Below are 21,703 nucleotides of genomic sequence, written 5' to 3' on the forward strand. Positions count from 1 at the left end.
ACTGCGTGTCTGGAAAAAGTACTATAATAAGTTAAATTATAAAATACCGATTTGGGGAATTCCTGGACACGCGATAGAGGGTGTATCTATGGGAGTGAGTATGGATATGGTTTCTTATAAGGAACTACTCAAATTGCAAGGGAATGATTGGCAACTTAAATCAGCAGAGGAGTTAAGACAAGAAAACATAAATTACTCTTGGTTTCAATATACCCAATTGAAAGCTAGGTGGAAGTCAGATCAAAAGGTTGGTATCACAATTACAGATCAAAATTTAGTAAAGCAAATTAGAGATTCAAATTGTGCACATATAAAGAGGATATATAATGCTTTAATTGAATTGGATTCGGAAACGGAATTGGTTAAAGATTGCATGATAAAGTGGGCACAAAATATTCAGGAACCAATCTCGTTGGACACCTGGGAGATAATTTGGGTCAGAAATGTTAAATTTACCCAGGCTCAAAATTTAAGAGAAAATTTTTACAAAATGTTTTATAGATGGCATCTGGATCCCAAGAAGTTGTCCAACATGTATCCTAATCTGCAGTCTAAGTGTTGGAGGTGTGGTAGCTTAGAAACTACCTATTTCCACATGTGGTGGACTTGTAGAAACATAAAAGCCTTCTGGATTAAAATTTGGTGGAACATTCAAAAGATTTTTAAGGGGAAGATAAAGTTTTCCCCGCAATTGTTCTTACTGGGTATTGTTGTAAATTGTGATGTCAAAGAGACTAATCTGATGTTGAATATGATAACGGCAGCACGGTTACTGGTGGGACAATATTGGAAGAAGGACAATCTGCCCACGGTAGAAGAATGGGTGTTTAAAGTTTCTAATCTTGCAGAAATGTCCAAGATTTCTGCTTATTTAAAGGATCACTCACAGGAGAGATATATTTCAGTTTGGAGGAGATGGATAAATTATATTGAAAACAAATATGGGACCAAAAAGTTCCATTTAGCTTATGAGTAGAATTTAGTGGGATATTGTTATTGTTTGTAGTTATGTTAAGAGAGAGTTAAAGCGCAGTACGAATTTGGTTGATTGTATATTGTGTAAATTTTTATTTAGAATATGATTGTTGTAACTATAGTCCTGTATTTAGCTCTGGGAAGTGGGGGGGAAGTGGGGGGGTTGGGTGGGAGGGATTTGGGGATATATTGTAAAATTTTGTAAAACTCTTTAATAAAAAATAAATAAAAAAGAGACATTCTGAGCCACTGAAAATTTTATATCAAACTTTAGTATTGCTTTTAATATAAAGTTAGTCAAATTCCAATTTAATCAGATTACATTCAGATGGAAACAAATTTCCATTAAGTAGGTTACAAATCTAAACAAAACAATGCAGAGTAATTTCTTTTAAAACTCAAAGATTTTTTAAAAAAATGTCCAAGTACTGTCTTCTCTTTCCAGAAAAAAGCAAGCTGAAACTGCAAGAGTGGGTATTAAATTTCACATCCACCCCCCTTCCTCAGACCAGAATTCTAAGCAGAGAAAAAAAACAGTTAAAATGACCACCACCCCTCTTCTGGCTCTCTCTCTCTCACTCTTAAAGTAACACGGGGGGGGGGGGAAGAGACAGAAAAAAAAGTAAAAGAAATTTTACAAAAATCTCACCACTAAAAAAAATAGTTTGCTCTCCTTCGCATGCATTTTCCATAAATTCACTCACAGATCCCCCATGAAACTCTTCTCATGCAAACACTTGCTATTAGTTTTCTTTTTCTTTTACAACAATAAAATCAGCAATTTACTGTTCCTTTCACAGCCTGGGATGGGGGTGGGGGTGGGTGGGTTTTGAGGGCTAACACACACACATAAACACATCAGCAAATTAACTCATTCACGTCCATTCCAACTGCTTGCATAAACAATTTCACATACAAAAATTTCATTTCATACTTTCTCCAGGCAAACCATATATTTTTAAATAAGGCCTTTTTGTTTGGTGTTATCAGAGGGGATTTTAACCCTCTTCCAAGTCTTGGAATAACACAGAACAACACAGACAGACATATATACACAGATACTAGAAAAACAACATTCATGTAGACATATGGCTTGTCCTGCAAGAAGCAAGAAAAATCATGAGGTGATTCCAACCAAACATGGTTTTATAGGGCCCTTTAAGTATCTCCCATTTTTCTCACCATTCCAAGTCCAAGCTTAATGTTCCAAATGTCCAAACATATACAAAACAAAACAAAACAAAACACATCAATTTGGAGTTTGAGGCCAAAACAGGCCTTCCCTTTTAATTAAAAGGAGTGGAACATTTATAACATTTATGGTTACTTCCAATTTATCCCACCAACTTCAAAAGAAAGTGGGGAAAGACTAAAAGGAATATTGAACCTGGGGTCTTTTACAGGTGTGAAGGGGGAGGGGAATCAAATAGTCCAAAGAGCCAGATTTTTTAAAAGAGAGAGAGAGAGAGAGAGAGAGAGAGAGAGAGAGAGAGAGAGAGAGAGAGAGAGAGAGAGAACTAGCTTTCATTTCCTTGAATCTTCTTTTTTTCCGTGGCTTTTGTTGTTATCAGATAAACTAGCCAACTGGAGGTTTACAAAGTTTTTCAAAGTTGTCTTCTTGAAGATGATTTTTACTGCTATACAGCAACAACAATAACAACAACCAAAAAGCACCACCAGACATTGTCTGACAGGGTTAAACTTAGCCACTTGAGATTTCAAAACCTCAGAATTGTTCAAACAAATTGCAGAGGAGTACATTTTGATTTATTTCTTTTAAATTACTCTGATTCCCCATTTTTTTCCCTTTTTCTTCTTCTTCAAGATAGTTTCTCGGCTTCCTCCCTTTTCACTTAGTTAATTTGTAATTTAGTAATTAATTTTCCCTCTGGAGAACCAGTCGGGGAGATCAGCCCCCTATCTTATTTCAAAATTACCTCTGCAAAAAAATTACATTCCAATTTAATTACTTTCCTTAATTCACTCTATCCTGTATTACAAGACAGTTTCTCGACTCCCTCTTTTCTTACTCTTTTCATTTCATTTATTTCTTTATGCTTCATTTATTTTATTATTTTTATGCTTATCTCTAGAGCGCAAGTCAGAGCGATCAACCTCCTGTCTTATTCCAGGATTTCCAAAGCTTTTTTATCTCTTTTACTCACCAAGGCGCCTGTTGCAATTTCTCCCTTTCTCCCGTCAGTGGAGAAGCATGAAACCTCATTGGCGTTCAGGTTCCTCAGACATGGATCCACCAGAAAAGAAGAAACATAGGTGTCTTCTAGGTCAGATGCCCAGGAGCGCTCTAAGACTCATGCTTCAGTCGCTGTCAGTTTCCTCCCACTGAGAAATGAAAGCTTCTTTGGGATCCTAACAGGGATCTCCAGATGTGGGGGGAGAGAGCCTTTGAAGCTTGCCCCCACGTTTGGGTGCCAGGATGTAAGGTTTTACATTTAGCCTCACAATTGCCCCAGCATTACTCAGGAAACTCCTGAGCCAAGGTTTCAGCAAGCAAACAACTTTTATTTTGATCAAAATAGAGTTGAGTGGCCACATCTCTCTTCTTGGCTGGTAGAGAGATGAAGGCAACAACCAGGAAAGATGTCTTCCACCCTTCAGAACAAAGAGATCTGGTCTTGGTACTAGGAACCAAAAGGTACAGAAAAATAATTCCTAGATGATGACTCATACACAACAACCCAGGCTCCACCACAGCTACTTTTCCCCACTCCCTTTACCATGCTCTTTTCTTGTAAGCAATCCCCTGTACCTAAAGCATGGAACATTTGCTTTTACAGTATATAACTAATTTCCCAATATAAAGCACCTACAAAACTGCTTGCACATAAACAAAGATATATATATGATTACAAAGTATCACTACTAATATCAATATTACTAACATCAACCTTAAGCATAATAAAATCCCTTCAGGTGGCAGTGTGTGCTTTCACTAGTGATACACAGAACTATTTTAGCACTAACAAGTTGATGTCTTAGAAAGCCATACTCACAGCTCACAGCTTCTTCTCTTAGCCATGTAACAAAACTTCTCGCTTAGAGCTGCAAAATATATATCTGTCATATATGACATTTTTAGAGAGTCTGAAAAAAGACTTCTAAGGCATCTAGGATGGCTTTAGTGACACGTTTTTGCTCCTCTGTAAAGGTTAAATTATGCTTGTAAACATGGGGGCATTTGCTGCCGATCAGCCTCCTAAGTGTTGCTGCTTGCACTGCTGCTGGCTTGTCATTTAAGCCTGTGGCTAGGGAGTGATGCTCATACTCTTCTCTGAAGTTGTCCCAGTTATTGCTGCAATCTCCACTCACTCTCATTGCCTCAGGCAGTAGTATGCTGTTAGCAGCTGCCATGATGCTGATTTTCTCGCTTCAAATGCTTGGCTTCCAGGACAGGACCGCAAGTGCTAAACTGGCATGCATCAAATGTGTAGAGACAGCACAGATTCAGATGCTTCTAACACCATGTTTCATGTGGAGTAAGTAAATACAATACAAGCCATCACTGTGCAGAAGCCATCTTTTTTAGAGAGTAAGAATACAACAGGAGCAGGAAATGCATCACAGGAACAATAGAGATGAGTCATAGAGTAGCAATGTGGCACAGGAAACAAATACAATAGAGATGAATGCTAGAGCTGCATAGAAATAATATCATAACTGAACAAGTTTTGTATGCAGGCTATTTACTCTTCTGTAATTTTTTTTGGTTCAGTAAATCATAATGGTAACTGGTGCAAGTATTTTTATAATGTATTGCTTTAATGGAGTTACTACAGGTAGTCATTGACTTACAATGAGTTGCTTAGTGAACATTTGAAGTTTCAATAGCCCTAAAAAATGGCATATGACTGGTTTTCACACTTATGATCATTGCAGCATTCCAATGGTCATATGATCAAAATTCAGACACTTGGCTTGGCAACTAGCATGTATTTACAACAGTTGCACTGCCCCTTGGTTATGTGATCACCATTTTTAACCTTCCCAGCTGGCTTCCAAAAAGCAAAGTCAATGGGGGAAGCCAGGTTTGCTTAACAACTGCATGATTCACTTAACAATTGCGGCAAAAAGGGTAATACAATGGGGCGCAACTCACTTAACAATTGTCTTGCTTGGCAACAGAAATTTTTGGCTCAATTGTGGTTGTAAGTTCAGGACAACCTGTAGCAGAATCGTTTAGATGAAATCTTGTTTTATTAAAAGAGAAGAGACCTACAGATGAAACTCGAAAAATTAGAATATCGTGCAAAAGTTCATTTATTTCAGTAATGCAACTTAAAAGGGGAAACTAATATATGAGATAGAGTCATTACATACAAAGCAAGATAGTTCAAGCCATGATTTGTCATAATTGTGATGATTATGGCGTACAGCTCATGAAAACCCCAAATCCACAATCTCAGAAAATTAGAATATTACATGCAATCAATAAAACAAGGAGTGTACATAGAACAATATTGGACCTCTGAACAGTATAAGCATGCATATGTACTCAGTACTTGGTTTGGGCCCCTTTTCCAGCAATTACTGCCTCAATGTGGCGTGGTATGGAAGCTATCAGCCTGTGGCACTGCTGCGGTGTTATGGAAGACCAGGATGCTTCAATAGCGGCCTTCAGCTCTTCTGCATTGTTCGGTCTCATGTGTCTCATCTTTCTCTTGGCAATGCCCCATAGATTCTCTATGGGGTTCAGGTCAGGCGAGTTTGCTGACCAATCAAGCACAGTAATCCCATGGTCATTAAACCAGGTTTTGGTGCTTTTGGCAGTGTGGGCAGGTGCCAAGTCCTGCTGGAAAATGAAGTCAGCATCCCCAGGAAGCATGAAGTGCTCCAAAATCTCCTGGTAGATGGCTGCGTTGACACTGGACTTAATGAAGCACAGTGGACCAACACCAGCAGATGACATGGCTCCCCAAATCAACACAGACTGTGGAAACTTCACACTGGACTTCAAGCATCTTACAGGTGTGCCTCTCCATTATTCTTCCAGATTCTGGGTGCTTGGTTTCCAAATGAGATGCAAAAGTTGCTCTCATCAGAAAAGAGGACTTTGGACCACTGTGCAACAGACCAGGTCTGTTTTTCTTTAGCCCAGGTAAGATGCTTCTGACGTTGTTTGTTGTTCAGGAGCGGCTTGACAAGAGGAATACGACATTTGAAGCCAATGTCCAGGATCCCTCTGTGTGTGGTGGCTCTTGATGCACTGACTCCAGCCTCAGTCCACTCCTTGTGAAAGTCCCCAACACTTTTGAATGGCCTTTTCCTGACAATCCTCTCCAGGCTGTGGTCATCCCTGCTGCTTGTGCACCTTTTTCGTCCACACTTTTCCCTTCCACATAACTTTCTATTAATGTGCTTTGATACAGTACTTTGGGAACATCCAACTTCTTTTGCAGTTATCTTTTGAGGCTTTCCCTCCTTATGGAGGGTGTCAATGACGGTTTTCTGCACAACTGTCAGGTCAGCAGTCTTCCCCATGATTGTGATTCCAACTGAACCAGACTGAGAGACCATTTAAAGGCTCAGGAACCCCTTTGCAGGTGTTATGGCTTAATTAGCTGATTAGAGTGGGATACTTTGAGCCTAGAATATTGCACCTTTTCACAATATTCTAATTTTCTGAGATTGTGGATTTGGGGTTTTCATGAACTGTAAGCCATAATCATCACAATTATGACAAATCATGGCTTGAACTATCTTGCTTTGCATGTAATGACTCTATCTCATATATAGAGCATCACGCCGGTTCTAGCACCACCCCGCCAAGTGTCCCACCAGCACTAGCACCACCCCGAGCATCCTGCCAGTGCTAGTGCCGCCCTGCCCACGAGCATCCCACCAGCACTAGCGCAGCCACGAGCATCCCACCAGTGCTAGTGCCACCCTGCCCACAATTGTCCCACTGGCACTAGTGCTGCCACGAGCATCCTGCTTATGCCTGCGCAGCCCCATTTGCATGTGTGCATGCGCTTGTATGCGACCATTTGCATGTGCACATGCACTTGCACGTGCACGTGCACATGTAGCGGTGCCTGCCTCCCTTTCTGAGCCGCCAACTCAAAAAGTTGGAGACCTCTGCTATAGGTGAAGTGGGTGAAGGGATTTTATTATGTTTGAGTTTGATGTTAGTAATATTGATATTAGTAGTGATACTTTGTAATCATATATATATCTTTGTTTATGTGCAAGCAGCTTTGTAGGTGCTTTATATTGAGAAGTTAGTTATATAAAAGCAAATGTTCCATGCTTTAGGTACAGGGGATTGCTTACATGAAAAGAGCATGGTAAGGGGAGGGGGGGGAAAGGAGCTGTGGTGGAGCCTGGGTTGTTGTGTATGAGTCATCATCTAGGAATTATTTTTCTGTACCTTTTGGTTCCTAGTACCAAGACCAGATCTCTTTGTTCTGAAGGGTGGAAGACATCTTTCCTGGTTGTTGCCTTCATCTCTCTACCAGCCACAAAGAGAGATGTGGCCACCCAACTCTATTTTGATCAAAATAAAAGTTGTTTGCTTGCTGAAACCTCAGCTCAGGAGTTTCTTTTGGCTCTTTTAAATTCCTGAGTAGTGCTGGGGCAATTGTGAGGCTAAGTGTAAAACCTTTCATCCGCAAATAAGCTGAATCTCAACTTTCATGTGTGTTTCTCTCAAAGAAAGCTATAGCTTACTCCCAATCAATAATATAGGTAGTTCTCTTGGACAATAAAGCGAAATTGAAAGAGAGACAAGATTTTCAAGAACAAGGTATTGATCTATCATTGTGGCCATATTTGCAAATCCAACTGATATATGAAAAAGATGCTAAAACAATGGGATTTTATAAAGAACAGACAGAATTCGACCAGATACTGCTAAAAACAGATGAAAAAGTGATTAAAAAACTTTATAAATATCTGTTAAGCTTAAAGATGGATGAAGAACAAGTAAAAGAAACTGATAGCATGGGCAAAGAACTTTGGACATAATATAGAATTAGAAAATTGGCAAAGGATATTCCATCTCTTTCTATGGGGGGGTGAATTATTACCCCCCGTAGATAGGGCTCGCAACTTGGGAGTCCTCCTAGATTCACGGCTCACCTTGGAAGATCACATGGTGGCTGTGACTAGGGGGGCTTTCGCCCAGGTTCGCCTGGTGCGCCAGTTGCGGCCCTATCTAAGCCGGGATGATTTATGCACGGTCACTCACGCGCTCGTGACCTCTCGTCTAGACTACTGCAACGCTCTCTACATGGGGCTTCCCTTGAGGACCACCCGGAGGCTCCAACTGGTACAGAATGCAGCCGCGAGAGTTGTGTTGGGAGTCTCCCGATACTCCCATGTCACACCTCTGCTCCGTGAGCTGAATTGGTTGCCAGTTGTCTTCCGGGTGAGATTCAAGGTACTAGTAATGGTGTTTAAAGCCCTACATGGCAGGGGTCCGGAGTACCTTAGGGAACACCTGCTGCCGGCGTCTACTTCCCTCCGCCCTGTGCGTTCCCACAGAGAGGGCCTCCTTAGGGTGCCACCGGTCAGAGAATGTCGACTGGTGGCCCCCAGGGGGAGATCCTTCTCTGTGGGCGCCCCGGAGCTATGGAACCAGTTACCGGTTGAGCTCCGGACGGCGCCCGATCTTCGCTCCTTTCGCCGCGATCTAAAAACATACTTGTTCGAGCAAGCCGGCCTGGCCTGAGGGGGGATTGGTGGGGTTTTTATTATTTTTATTGGGGTTTTTAGTATGTATTAACTGTATTTTTAATTGGGCATGTATTTAATTACTTTTTATCTTTTGTAATTTTTGTGTTTTATTCTTGCCCTGTACACCGCCCCGAGTCCTTCGGGAGAAGGGCGGTATAGAAATATTAATAATAAATAAATAATAAATAAAAAATGTTAAATTAACGAAAACAGTGGCATATAAAGAAAAGTTATATAAAATGTTTTATAGATGGCATTTAACACCAGTGAAATTAGCAAAAATGTTTAACAATACTTCAAACAAGTGTTGGAAATGCAAACAAAAGCGAGGTACTTATTACCATATCTGGTGGACATGCCCTAAAGCTAAACGATTCTGGTCAAAAATACACTTATGGTTGAAGAAAATGATTAAAAAACAAATAGATCTTAAGCCAGAATTGTTTTTGTTAGGAATAATAGGAGCAAATTATGAGAAAGACTGTATATATTTAATTTTACATGTACTAACTGCAGCAAGAATTGTATTTGCTCAATATTGGAAAAATGAAAATTTACCAACGGAACTAATTAAGACAATTTTGGAGTGTGCAGAAATGGATAGATTGACTTTAAAGATAAAAGAGAAAGAAGATTCAGTGTATTTCTAGAACATGGGATATTTTTTATCAGTGGCTCGAAAAATGAGTTAGAGAGAAAGGAATGTGATATGAAACATTGAATACTAGTAAGAAGAAGACTACTGAGCGATTAATATATTGTTTATGATAATTATTCATTTTTTTAAAAATACATGAACCCAGACAACATGCTGTTTGCTAAATATTAAGAATGTTATTTTTAAAAATACTAACCCTAACCCCAATCCTAACCCCAACTTGGACCAAAATGTCTACTGCTAAGCAATTCAATCATTAAGTAAGTCATGCCCAATTTTATAAACTTTTTGTCACAGTTTTTAAATTAATCACTGCAGTTAAGGGAATTGTGTCATTAAGTAAATTCAGTTAACCCTAACTTAATGCTTATATAAAATGTTATGGTTGTATTTTGTAATCTACAAGACACTACTGGGATATAGCAGTCTCCACTCAAAGTTATCTTGCAAAAAGTATATTCCAGTAGCCGATTCTTTGCCAAATTTATTTTGTTGTCACTGGCAGGAAAAGAATGATCCGTGCCTCTGTTCTTGATGTACATTTTGGCAACAATAGCCAGAAAAAAATCCAACACATTTCTAAATTCATTCTCAAGAATGAATCATATCCCTGTGTTTACATAGGTTGGCTGCAAGATTCATAGCATGATAGAACGGGGATATTTTTGTGATGCTACATTTTTGGATTACTGCCTTGTCGTGGCGAAGGGGCTTGCGTAATTCAGTGAAGCTATGAGCTATGCTGTGCAGGGCCACCCAAGACGGACAGGTCATAGCCGAGAGTTCTGACAAAACGTGATCCACTGGAGAAGGAAATGGCAACCCACTCCAGTATCTTTGCCATGAAAACCCTATGGACAGTACCAAAAGGCAAAACGATATGACGCTGGAAGATGAGCCCCTCAGGTCGGAAGGCATCCAATATGCTACTGGGGAAGAGCAGAGGGCTAGTACTAGTAGCGCCAGAAAGAATGAAGCGACTGGGCCAAAGCCGAAAGGACGCTCAGCTGTGGAAGTGTCTGGTGGTGAAAGGAAAGTCCGATGCTGTAAATATTTTTTCTCCATAGGAACCTGGAATGTAAGATCCATGAATCAAGGAAAGCTGGACGTGGTCAAGCAAGAGATGACAAGACTGAACATCGACATCTTAGGTATCAGCGAACTAAAATGGACAGGAATGGGTGAATTTAATTCAGATGACCATCAGGTATACTACTGCGGGCAAGAATCCCTCAGAAGAAATGGAGTAGCCTTCATAGTCAATAAAAGAGTAGGAAAAGCAATACTGGGATACAATCCTCAAAATGGCAGAATGATCTCAGTTTGAATCCAAGGCAAACCATTCAATATCACAGTACTCCAAGTCTATGCCCCAACCACCGGAGCTGAAGAGGATGAAATTGACCGGTTCTATGAAGCCCTACAGCACCTTATAGAACTAACACCAAAAAATGATGTCCTTATCATCATGGGGGTTCGCGACATTGTACAAAAGGTAGCAACCAAAACCATCCCAAAGAAAAAGAAATGCAAGAAAGCAAAATGGCTGTCTGAGGAAGCTTTGCAAATAGCTGAGGAAAGGAGGGAAGCAAAAGGCAAGGGAGAAAAACATAGATATGCCCAATTGAATGCAGAATTCCAGAGACTAGCTAGAAGAGATAAGAATGCCTTCTTAAATGAACAGTGCAAAGAAATAGAAGAAAACAATAGAATAGGGAGGACCAGAGATCTTTTCAAGAAAATTGGAGAGATGAAGGGAACGTTTAATGCAAAAATGGGCATGATAAAGGACCAAAATGGCAGGGACCTAACAGAGGCAGAAGAGATTAAGAAGAGGTGGAAAAATTACACAGAAGAACTATACAAGAATGAGCTTAACATCCCAGATAATCACAATGAGGTGGTCACTGACCTCGAGCCAGACATCCTAGAATGTGAAGTGAAGTGGGCCTTAGAAACGCTGAGCAACAACAAAGCTAGTGGAGGTGACAGTATTCCAGCTGAGCTATTCAAAATCTTAAAAGACAGTGCAGTAAAAGTGCTACACTCAATTTGCCAGCAAATTTGGAAAACTCAAGAGTGGCCACAGGATTGGAAAAGATCAGTTTACATCCCAATTCCAAAGAAAGGCAATGCCAAAGAATGTTCAAACTATCGCACCATTGCACTCATTTCTCATGCTAGTAAAGTCATGCTTAAAATCCTACAAGCTAGACTTCAGCAGTATGTGGATCGAGAACTACCAGAAGTACTGTATAGGCAGGATTTCGAAGAGGCAGAGCAACTAGAGATCAAATTGCCACATTCGCTGGATCATGGAGAAAGCTAGGGAGTTCCAGAAAAACATCTACTTCTGCTTCATTGACTATGCTAAAGCCTTTGATTGTGTGGATCATAACAAACTGTGGCAACTTCTTAAAGAGATGGGAGTACCAGACCACCTTATTTGTCTCTTGAGAAACCTATATGCGGGTCAAGAAGCAACAGTGAGAACTGGACATGGAACCACTGATTGGTTCAAAATTGGGAAAGGAGTCCGGCACGGCTGTATACTGTCGCCCTGCCTATTTAACTTATATGCAGAGCACATCATGAGAAAGGCAGGGCTAGATGAATCAAAAGTTGGAATTAAGATTGCCGGAAGAAATATCAACAACCTAACATACGCAGATGATACCAGTCTAATGGTAGAAAGTGAAGAAGAACTAAAGAGCCTCTTGTTGCGGGTGAAGAAGGATAGTGCAAAAGTTGGGTTGAAACTAAACATTAAGAAAACCAAGATCTGAGAGGGCATCTGGCCCTCTCAATTCCTGGCAAATAGATGGGGAAGAAATGGAGGTAGTGACAGATTTTATTTTCCTGGGCTCCAAGATCACTGCAGATGGAGACTGTAGCCAAGAAATTAAAAGACGCTTGCTCCTCGGAAGGAAAGCCATGGCAAATCTAGACAGCACACTAAAAAGCAGAGACATCACCCTGCCAACAAACGTGCGTATAGTTAAGGCTATGGTCTTCCCAGTTGCAATGTATGGCAGTGAAAGTTGGACCATAAGAAAGGCTGAGCGCCAAAGAATTGAGGCCTTTGAACTCTGGTGCTGGAGAAGACTCCTGCGAGTCCCTTGGACTGCAAGGCGATCAAACCGGTCAGTCCTAGAGGAGATCAATCCTGACTGCTCTTTAGAAGGCCAGATCCTGAAGCTAAAACTCAAATACTTTGGCCACCTAATGAGAAGGAAGGACTCACTGGAGAAGAGCCTAATGCTGGGAAAGATCGAGGGCAATAGAAGAAGGGGACGACAGAGAATGAGGTGGCTGGATGGAGTCACTGAAGCAGTAGGCGTGAGCTTAAATGGACTCCAGAAAATGGTAGAGGACAGGAAGGCCTGGAGGAATGTTGTCCATAGGGTCGCGATGGGTCGGACACGACTTTGCAGCTAACAACAACAACAACATTTTGTTTGGTCACCCTCAGTACCTGGCAAAGATGTAATTGTACTGCTTTTTATGAAAGTATGTCCTAGTTAGAACAACAAAAAAATTTCAGCAAAGATATAAAAATATATAGAATAGAATAGAATAGAATATAACTGGAAGGGACCTTGGAGGTCTTCTAGTCTAGCTCCCTGCTTGTTATAAAAAATAATAAACATTTATGCCTGTGAGGAAAAATGACATTTTGAAATAAATTTATAGAATAGCAGAAGTTAATTTGTCAGCATATGGTTGCTGGAATTTCCATTTTTAGATTTGGATGTTTTCTATTCTTGGACAAATCTAGTATTATAAGGCAGAACAAAAAAACAACAATAAAAACTTATGCTAGACCATAAGCATTTTTAGTTGTGGTTATGCATAGTTGTAAATACTTAGTTGTAAATACTTATGCATAGTTGTAAATACTTAGATTGCAATTATTTTTAATTAAAATGCATCCCAAATGAGTGCATTTTCCAGGTTTTTCTAGCTTCCTCTCTTTTTATAATAGATTTATTGAGCATTCTGAAGACTCATCTTATCATAGAAGTTATAGATATGCTGAACAAAGAGACTAAGATTGATCCCCAAACTGCAATTCCCAAGACTTCAGTCTGAATAAAATTAAGCCTGGAATGGCTTGAATTGGGGTGGGTCCTGGGCTAGCAACAGGTGAAATGACCACAATGGGAATTCCTGGAATTGCTATCACTAAACTGTAGTCATGTGACATCAAGCTTTATGATAATGGAAATTCTAGTCCCAGTTACCATCATAATTCAAGGACGCTCTGTATATCATCAATGGCTGTATGAGATTCAAATTTTACAAATTAAATTTTATTTGATGTTTGTTTATACAATTTTTAGGACCTAACTCCCAGTTTAAAAAAAACAAAGGCATCATGAGTAGAAACATATAAATAAAAAAAACTAACATGAGCTGAAGTTTTTTCACAATCCAAATTTGAGAATATCCAAGACATTAATTGTTCTTGAACATCATCAGAGTGGGAGTCTTTGGGGAGATATCAGGACATCATGACACAGAATATATAGGAGATGATCTAACACACAGCAACAAAATCCTCCTCCTGAATATTTTGCTTGTTTATTAGCAAAGAAAAGCAATTTTCTTGATTTCATTTAGAGAACCTGAAGTAATGTGCACAATAATCCATTAAGCGTGATTTATTCCCCCTGCTCCTCCTCCTTGTCCCTTTGCCTCTGATAAAGCAGTAGGAACGTAGCACTGATTTATTGGTATTTGCAGCAATAAATATAAATCAGGTGTTCATGTGCAAAGTCTTTAGCTTAATCTTGTGACTATTTAGGTATATGACATCTCAACCACTCAACTTATTAGAGCCGAGCAAGAATTTTAATTACCCCAGCTGACATTCTTTTTCAGGCTGATTTTTTTTTTGCTCTTCAGCCTCTGCTTGGGAAAGAACATCTGCCCTGAGAAAGACCTGTCTCTCATCAACTTTTTCAATGGTTGTATCCAAACAACCCATAAATACTTCTGGTGTCTTGTCCCAGCCTTCCCTGGAAATATAAACAAACATAATCAGCAGTAACACTCCCTAGAATCCATCTTGGCTCAGCAGCTATCTACCCTTTTTCTTCCTCAAACTTTCTTTTTAAAGTCTGGTGAACTTCTTCCTTTTTTCTACCCAAACCAATAGCATCCCTTGTCCTGAAAGAGCTATTTTGTACAAAAGTGTGTTACCAGTTCTCTCCCAAACATGTGTTATCATTGAACAAGAACAGCTTGCCTGTCTGGGAATTATAGTGACAGGATAATAGACAGCAGTGCATTGTTACATACCGCCACAATCTTTAGTAAAGAAAATTTAAGAATCTTGCTTAGAATTGTTCTTAACTGATAAAACATTTCATAATATTTTAGGCATTTTACAAATTATAAAATAGGATATTTCTGAAAGTCATATTTGGTCTTTACTTTGAAAAGTAGAATTTCCAGGCTTAGCTGAATGTAGGTTCTGCTTTACAATCTAATTCTAATATGCAATTTATGATGATATATTGCTAGATTTTAAAGCTCACTTACTTTCAATTTTGCCCATAGAAGGTAGCTAGAACAAAAAAGTAAGAGGTTTATTAATTATTTGCATTGCAAATTGCATTGCTTCAAAGGAGTTTTGACTATTTGCACATTTTAATCATAGCAGTATGTGAAGTATATTAGTAGTAGATCAGTAGATTGATTATCTTTTGAAAATATGAAGTTGTGGTATTTATTTATTTTACATACATGAATTTATATACTACTCTGCTCCCAAGATTCTCTGATTTTACAATAAAAATGAAAGTACAATAGATATAAATTAGATATTAATCCAAGAAAAACAGGACCCCCAAATGGCTTATAATTAAAGCAACAGTATTAAAAGTCAATTGCTGAGCAATGACTACAACAAAACCATTATCTGAACTCTGTGGAAAAAAAATCAGGAGGTAAGTATTGGAGAAAAGTATTCCAGATGAAGGGGGCTACGTAAAAGAATTCCCTTATAGTTTATGTCCCTTTGGTTCCCTTTAAGGATAAGAGTAATATCTTATGCTTGCACTGAAATGATACATTTATTCTTAAGGAATCCACTAGACAAATTGTACAAAATTTATGGGTCAAAATCAGGAGACCTGCCTCATTCCTTTGCCTGCCTGGAACCAGTCTGTCTTATCCAAATTATTCACCTCCAGCTCTGTACTGCACAGCTAGTCAGCTGGAGCCCTGCCAGCGCTCCTGGGGCTTCTGCCAAACCATGACAATCCTGCCGCTCCAGCTGCCTCTCCTTCAGGCTTGGGTCACTTCAGCTCATTCCCCTCCCCCACTACACTTCTCTAGGATGGTCGCATACCACCTGCCACGTGCCAAAGTACCACAGATGGTACGTGTACCACCGGTTGAAAAGCCCTGCTGTAGTATAAATACCAAATCAAACAGTTTCTGCAGTGCTGATTCGCCTAAACACAGATTTGTCTATCATTAGGATCAAGTTTGGCAAAATATATATTACTTTGATTACTGTAGTAACTCAAACAGACAAATGTTTCATATTAAAGCTACCTATAAGGGAAGATGTATCCCTGAATCTTTAAAATGGGACCTTGGGAACTATTATTTATTTCATTAGATTTCAAAATGATCAATTCCATATATGCAATTTTGTTTTGCTTATCAGTGATCTGTAATTGTTTTCCTCTCTCCTTCAGTGGAATTTTTATACTGTGATTTGGCTTCTATGAAGTCCATATATGAATTTGTTAAAGAGTTTAAGGCAAAGAATTGTCGGCTTCATGTCCTGATCAATAATGGTGAGTTTTTATTTCATTATTATTTATTTATTTTGGTATGATATTCATTTATTCAAATCGTGATGTTCCTTGAATGAAAATTGTTTATAGTCCTAGCAGCATAATTATGTCACTAGTAACAACCTTTTTATGCTAAAACTCTTAGGCAATTAGATACTTTCCCCACACTATTTTTTTGTCATTTCTTAGACTGTTCTCAGTTTTAGATAAATAAACACATAGGAATAATTGTATCAGTTATGTTTAACTTATATCAGATAACTAATGTCCTGCATGTTTTCTTAAAATTCACAATTGTATTTGTTGTTGTTGTTGTTAGCTGCGAAGTCGTGTCTGACCCATTGTGACCCCATGGACAACATTCCTCCAGGCCTTGTTGTCCTCTACCATCTTCTTTAGTCCATTTAGGCTCAAGCCTACTGCTTCAGTGACTCCATCCAGCCACCTCATTCTCTGTCGTCCCGTTCTTCTCTTACCCTCAATCTTTCCCAACATTAGGCTCTTCTCCAGTGAGTCCTTCCTTCTCATCAGGTGACCAAAGTATTTGAGTTTTAGCATCAGGATCTGGCCTTGTAAAGAGCAGTCAGGGTTGATCTCCTCTAGGACTGACCAGTTTGATCGCCTTGCAGTCCAAGGGACTCGCAGGAGTCTTCTCCAGCACCATAGTTCAAAGGCCTCAATTCTTTGGTGCTCAGCCTTTCTTATGGTCTAACTTTCACTGCCATACATTGCAACCGGGAAGACCATAGCCTTGACTATACACACGTTTGTTGGCAGGGTGATGTCTCTGCTTTTTAGTGTGCTATTTAGATTTGCCATGGCTTTCCTCCCCAGGAGCAAACATCTTTTAATTTCTTGGCTGTAGTCCCCATCTGCGGTGATCTTGGAGCCCAGGAAAATAAAGTGGGTCACTACCTCCATTTCTTCCCCATCTATTTGCCAGGAATTGAGAGGGCCGGATGCCATGATCTTGGTTTTCTTAATGTTTAGTTTCAACCCAAGTTTTGCACTCTCCTTCTTCACCCGCAACAAGAGGCTCTTTAGTTCCTCTTCACTTTCTGCCATTAGAGTGGTATCATCTGCATATCTTAGGTTGTTGATATTTCTCCCGGCAATCTTAATTCCAACTTTTCATTCATCTAGCCCTGCCTTTCTCATGATGTGCTCTGCATATAAGTTAAACAAGCAGGGCGACAGTATACAGCCTTGCCGGACTCCTTTCCCAATTTTAAACCAATCAGTGGTTCCTTGTCCAGTTCTCACTGTTGCTTCTTGACCCACATATAGGTTTCTCAAGAGACAAATGAGATGGTCTGGTACTCCCATCTCTTTAAGAAGTTGCCACAGTTTGTTGTGATCAACACAATCAAAGGCTTTATCATAGTCAATTTATCAGAAGTAGATGTTTTTTCTGGAATTCCCTAGCTTTCTCCATGATCCAGTGTATGTTGGCAATTTGATCTCTAGTTGCTCTGCCTCTTTGAAATCCTGCCTGTACTTCTGGTAGTTCTTGATCCACATGCTGCTGGAGTCTAGCTTGTAGGATTTTAAGCATAACTTTACTAGCATGTGAAATGAGTGCAATGGTGCGATAGTTTGAACATTCTTTGGCACTGCCTTTCTTTGGAATTGGAATATAAACTGATCTTTTCCAATCCTGTGGCCACTGTTGAGTTTTCCAAATTTGCTGGCAAATTGAGTGTAGCACTTTTACTGCATCGTCTTTTAAGATTTTGAATAGCTCAGCTGGAATACTGTCACCTCCACTAGCTTTGTTGTTGCTCAACTTTCCTAAGGCCCATTTCACTTCACAATCTAGGATGTCTGGCTCGAGGTCAGTGAGCACCTCATCATGGTTATCAGGGATGTTAAGCTCATTCTTGTATAGTTCTGTGTAATTTTTCCACCTCTTCTTAATCTCTTCTGCCTCTGTTAGGTCCCTGCCATTTTGGTCCTTTATCATGCCCATTTTTGCATGAAACGTTCCTTTCATCTGTTCAATTTTCTTGAAGAGATCTCTATCCTCCCTATTCTATTGTTTTCTTCTATTTCTTTGCACTGTTCATTTAAGAAGGCATTCTTATCTCTTCTACCTATTCTCTGGAATTCTGCATTCAGTTGGGTGTATCTTTCTTTTTCTCCCTTGCCTTTCACATCCCTCCTGTCCTCAGCTATTTGCAAAGCTTCCTCAGACTGCCATTTTGCTTTCTTGGATTTCTTTTTCTTTGGGATGGTTTTAGTTGCTACTTCTTGTACAATGTTGCAAACCTCTGTCCATAGTTCTTCAGGAACTCTGTCTATCAGATCTAATTCTTTAAATATATTTGTCACCTCTACTGTATATTCAACAGGGATATGATTTAGTTCATACCTGAGTGGCCTAGTGCTTTTCCCAATTTCTTCAGTTTAAGCCTAAATTTTGCAATAAGAAGCTCATGGTCTGGGACTTCCGGTGGCGGCGCGGCGCCGAAGACAGCCTCCCCGGGCTGCCCGCGGCTCAGCTGAGTTATTTTCGCCCGAAACAGCGCCGATCAGCTGTTCGGGCGAATTTGAAGCCCCCTCCTCGGGAGAAGAGGAGGGGGTGAGCTCCCAGGTAGGGGTAGAGTTCTCCAGGGCCGCCTGAGCTTATGGCTTGGGCGGCTGAAGGATTGAACTCCCCCGTAGCCTGGGCTGCTCCCAGCTGGCCAGCGCCTCTGCTCCTGATTTCTTGGAGCAGAGCCAGGCGTCTGCGACCACCCCTGCCTGAAGGAATGACTATGGATTAAAGGAGCAGGCAGAGCGATACAAGAGGAAAAGGTGAAGAGGATTATTATATTTTACTCTCCAGCTTGATGGACTTTTTTGGATTATAAATCTGAAGTGAAAGTGCATCATAATTGGTAAAAGATGGCGGCTAAACCACCCCCTAAAACTCTTCGGAGTGCAGGAACTTCTCCGGTGCAACAATCATTACTGCAGGCGCTGCATCCTCCTGATGTATTGACATCAAAGGACTTACAAGATGCTCTTGAAAAACACACCCAGGTAATTTTGGAATCAATTAATGATAGATTTGCACAGATGGAGGAGAAATTGGAGAAATTGGAGGAGAGAATGGAGGAGAGGATGGAACAGAAGTTCAGAGTGATGAAGGTAGACATCTTGTCTTCAGTGTGTAAAGTGGCTCGTTGTGTGGAAGAATTGGAGGAAAAGCTAGAAGATTTGACTCAAAAGAATGCTATATTAGAAGCAAAAGTATTGGAGAATGAAGATAAAATGGAAAAGGAACTGAGTCTTGCTCAATATTACCAGATGCAGTTTGCCATTAGAATTAGAGGCTTAAAGGAGAATATTAAGGAAGATCTAAAGCAGCTGGTTTGTGAGGCTTTCGAAGTAGTATTGAAACAGCCAGCATCTGAAATAAAAGGAGGCATGGATAAAGTGTTTCGTGTGAATTCATGGATTGCTGGACAGAGAAAGTTGCCTAGAGATGTGGTGGTATATTTTGCAAAAAGGGAAACTAGAGATGAAGTTATACGAGCTGCTTATGATACTAAAGTTGTGATTGCTAATCAAGAAGTTTTGGTCTTAAAAGAAATTCCTCCAAAGATTTTAAGGAGAAGGAAGGATTTTACATTTCTGGTGCAAGAGCTCAAGCAACGAGATATAAGGTTCAGATGGGAGATCCCAGTTGGGTTGATGGTGACGCACGAAGGTAAAAGGTACCGTCTGGTTACTGTGATGCAAGCGCGTGATTTCTACAATAATGTTTTAAATGCAACGCCATTAACACTTCTGGAAGCTGAAAAGGGATCTGGAGAAGGAGTGCATCAAGAGGCCGAAGATGGTCAGATAGAAGACAACGGTGTTGGAGGAGATCAAGATATAACTTCGTCGGATGATCCTATAGAACAGAGGGTGACGCGTGCTGCTGCAAAACGATCTAAGAAGAGAAAATAGCAGGATTTGCAGAAGTCTATGGAATTTCTATGACGTATTTATAGTCAAGTATGGGAGGTGGGAAAAGGTTTGGGTGTAGACGCAATATATTTTTATATGTGGTGGTTTTGTGGAAAGGGTGAGGTTTTTTGGATTAAAGTTTGGTGGAATATACAGAAGATTCTCAAATGGAGGTTAAAGTTTTGTTCGCAATCTTTTTTTTTGTTTGGAATAATTAGAGATGTGGCACTGGAAGAGGAACGGCCGATTATAGAAGAGTTGACTTTAAAGTTTTCTGATTTGGTTGAGGTGGCAAAGATTTTGGTTAATTTGAAAGATTATCTGTAAGAACGTTATATCATGGAATGGACAAAAATGGATGGAGTCTATTTAGGATAAGTATAGGGTTGAGAAGTATTATGTAGTATTTGAATAACTCTTTTTTTTCTTTTTTTTCTTTTTCTTTTTCTCTTTCTATCTTGGGGTTTTTTTTCCTTTTTTTTGTTTTTAATATATATTTAATACTATTAAGGTTTGTTTTATCCTATATAAGCTAGAGAGTGTTTCTTTTTTTATTTTAGTTTGTTATATATATTTAATATTGCTAAGGTTTGTTTTATCCTATATAAGCTAGAGAGTGATGGATTTTAGAATTTATAGTTGTTAGTATATGGTTGTTTATGTTTGCTTTTTTATATATATATACCTTGTATTTAGCTCTGGGAAGTCGGGGGGGGAGGGGGGGAGGGGGGGAGGGGGGGAGGGGGGGGAGGAGGGAGGGGGGGAGGGAGGGGGGGGAGGAGGGAGGGGGGGGAGGGAGGGGGGGAGGGAGGGGGGGAGGAGGGAGGGGGGAGGGGGGGAGGTAGGGGGGAGGAGGGAGGGGGAAGGGGGTTTTTTAAAGGAAAATTGTATCTTAAAACTTTTCAATAAAAAAAAAAGAAGCTCATGGTCTGAGCCACAGTCAGCTCCTGGTCTTGTTTTTACTGACTGTAAGAGCTTCTCCATCTTTGCTGCAGAGCACATAGTCAATCTGATTTCTGTGTTGACCGTCTGGTGATGTCCATGTGTAGAGCTGTCTCTTGGGTTGTTGGAAAAGTGTGTTTGCTATGACCATCATATTCTCTTGAGAAATTCTATCAGCCTGTGCCCTGCTTCATTTTTGTACTCCAAGGCCAAACTTGCCTGTTATTCCACTTATCTTTTGGCTTCCTACTTTAGCATTCCAATCCCGCATGATGATAAGGACATCATTTTTGGTGTTAGTTTTATAAGATGCTGTAGGGCTTCATAGAACTGATCAATTTCATCCTCTTCAGCACCGGTGGTTGGGGCATAGACTTAGACTATTGTGATTTTGAATGGTTTGCCTTGGATTTGAACTGAGATCATTCTGTCATTTTTGGGGATTGTATCCCAGTATTGCTTTTCCTACTCTTTTATTGACTACGAAGGCTACTCCATTTCTTCTGAGGGATTCTTGCCCGCAGTAGTATACCTGATGGTCATCTGAATTAAATTCACCCATTCCTGTCCATTTTAGTTTGCTGATTCCTAATATGTCGATGTTCAGTCTTGTCATCTCTTGTTTGACCATGTCCAGCTTGCCTTCATTCATGGTCTTACATTCCAGGTTCTATGGAGA

The 21,703-nt window shown here is 39.9% G+C and overlaps 1 protein-coding gene across 4 annotated transcripts in view; it reads left to right on the forward strand.

The window, feature by feature from the left end:
• LOC310639676 (E3 SUMO-protein ligase ZBED1-like) overlaps window positions 1-21,703 on the forward strand; it is a 329,070-nt gene that overhangs the window by 131,300 nt on the left and 176,067 nt on the right. For 3 of the 4 annotated variants that reach the window (XM_083361508.1, XM_083361510.1, XM_083361509.1), the window contains one exon: window positions 16,042-16,143. The exons of the other annotated variant lie outside the window; for it this stretch is intronic. In XM_083361508.1, the coding sequence (XP_083217634.1) occupies window positions 16,042-16,143 (102 nt within the window). The remainder of the gene's footprint in view (window positions 1-16,041; window positions 16,144-21,703) is intronic. 4 annotated transcript variants of the gene reach the window in all.

The sequence above is a fragment of the Vipera ursinii genome (genome assembly GCF_947247035.1).
Source record: "Vipera ursinii genome assembly, chromosome: 4".
NCBI classification, from domain to species: Eukaryota; Metazoa; Chordata; class Lepidosauria; order Squamata; family Viperidae; genus Vipera; species Vipera ursinii.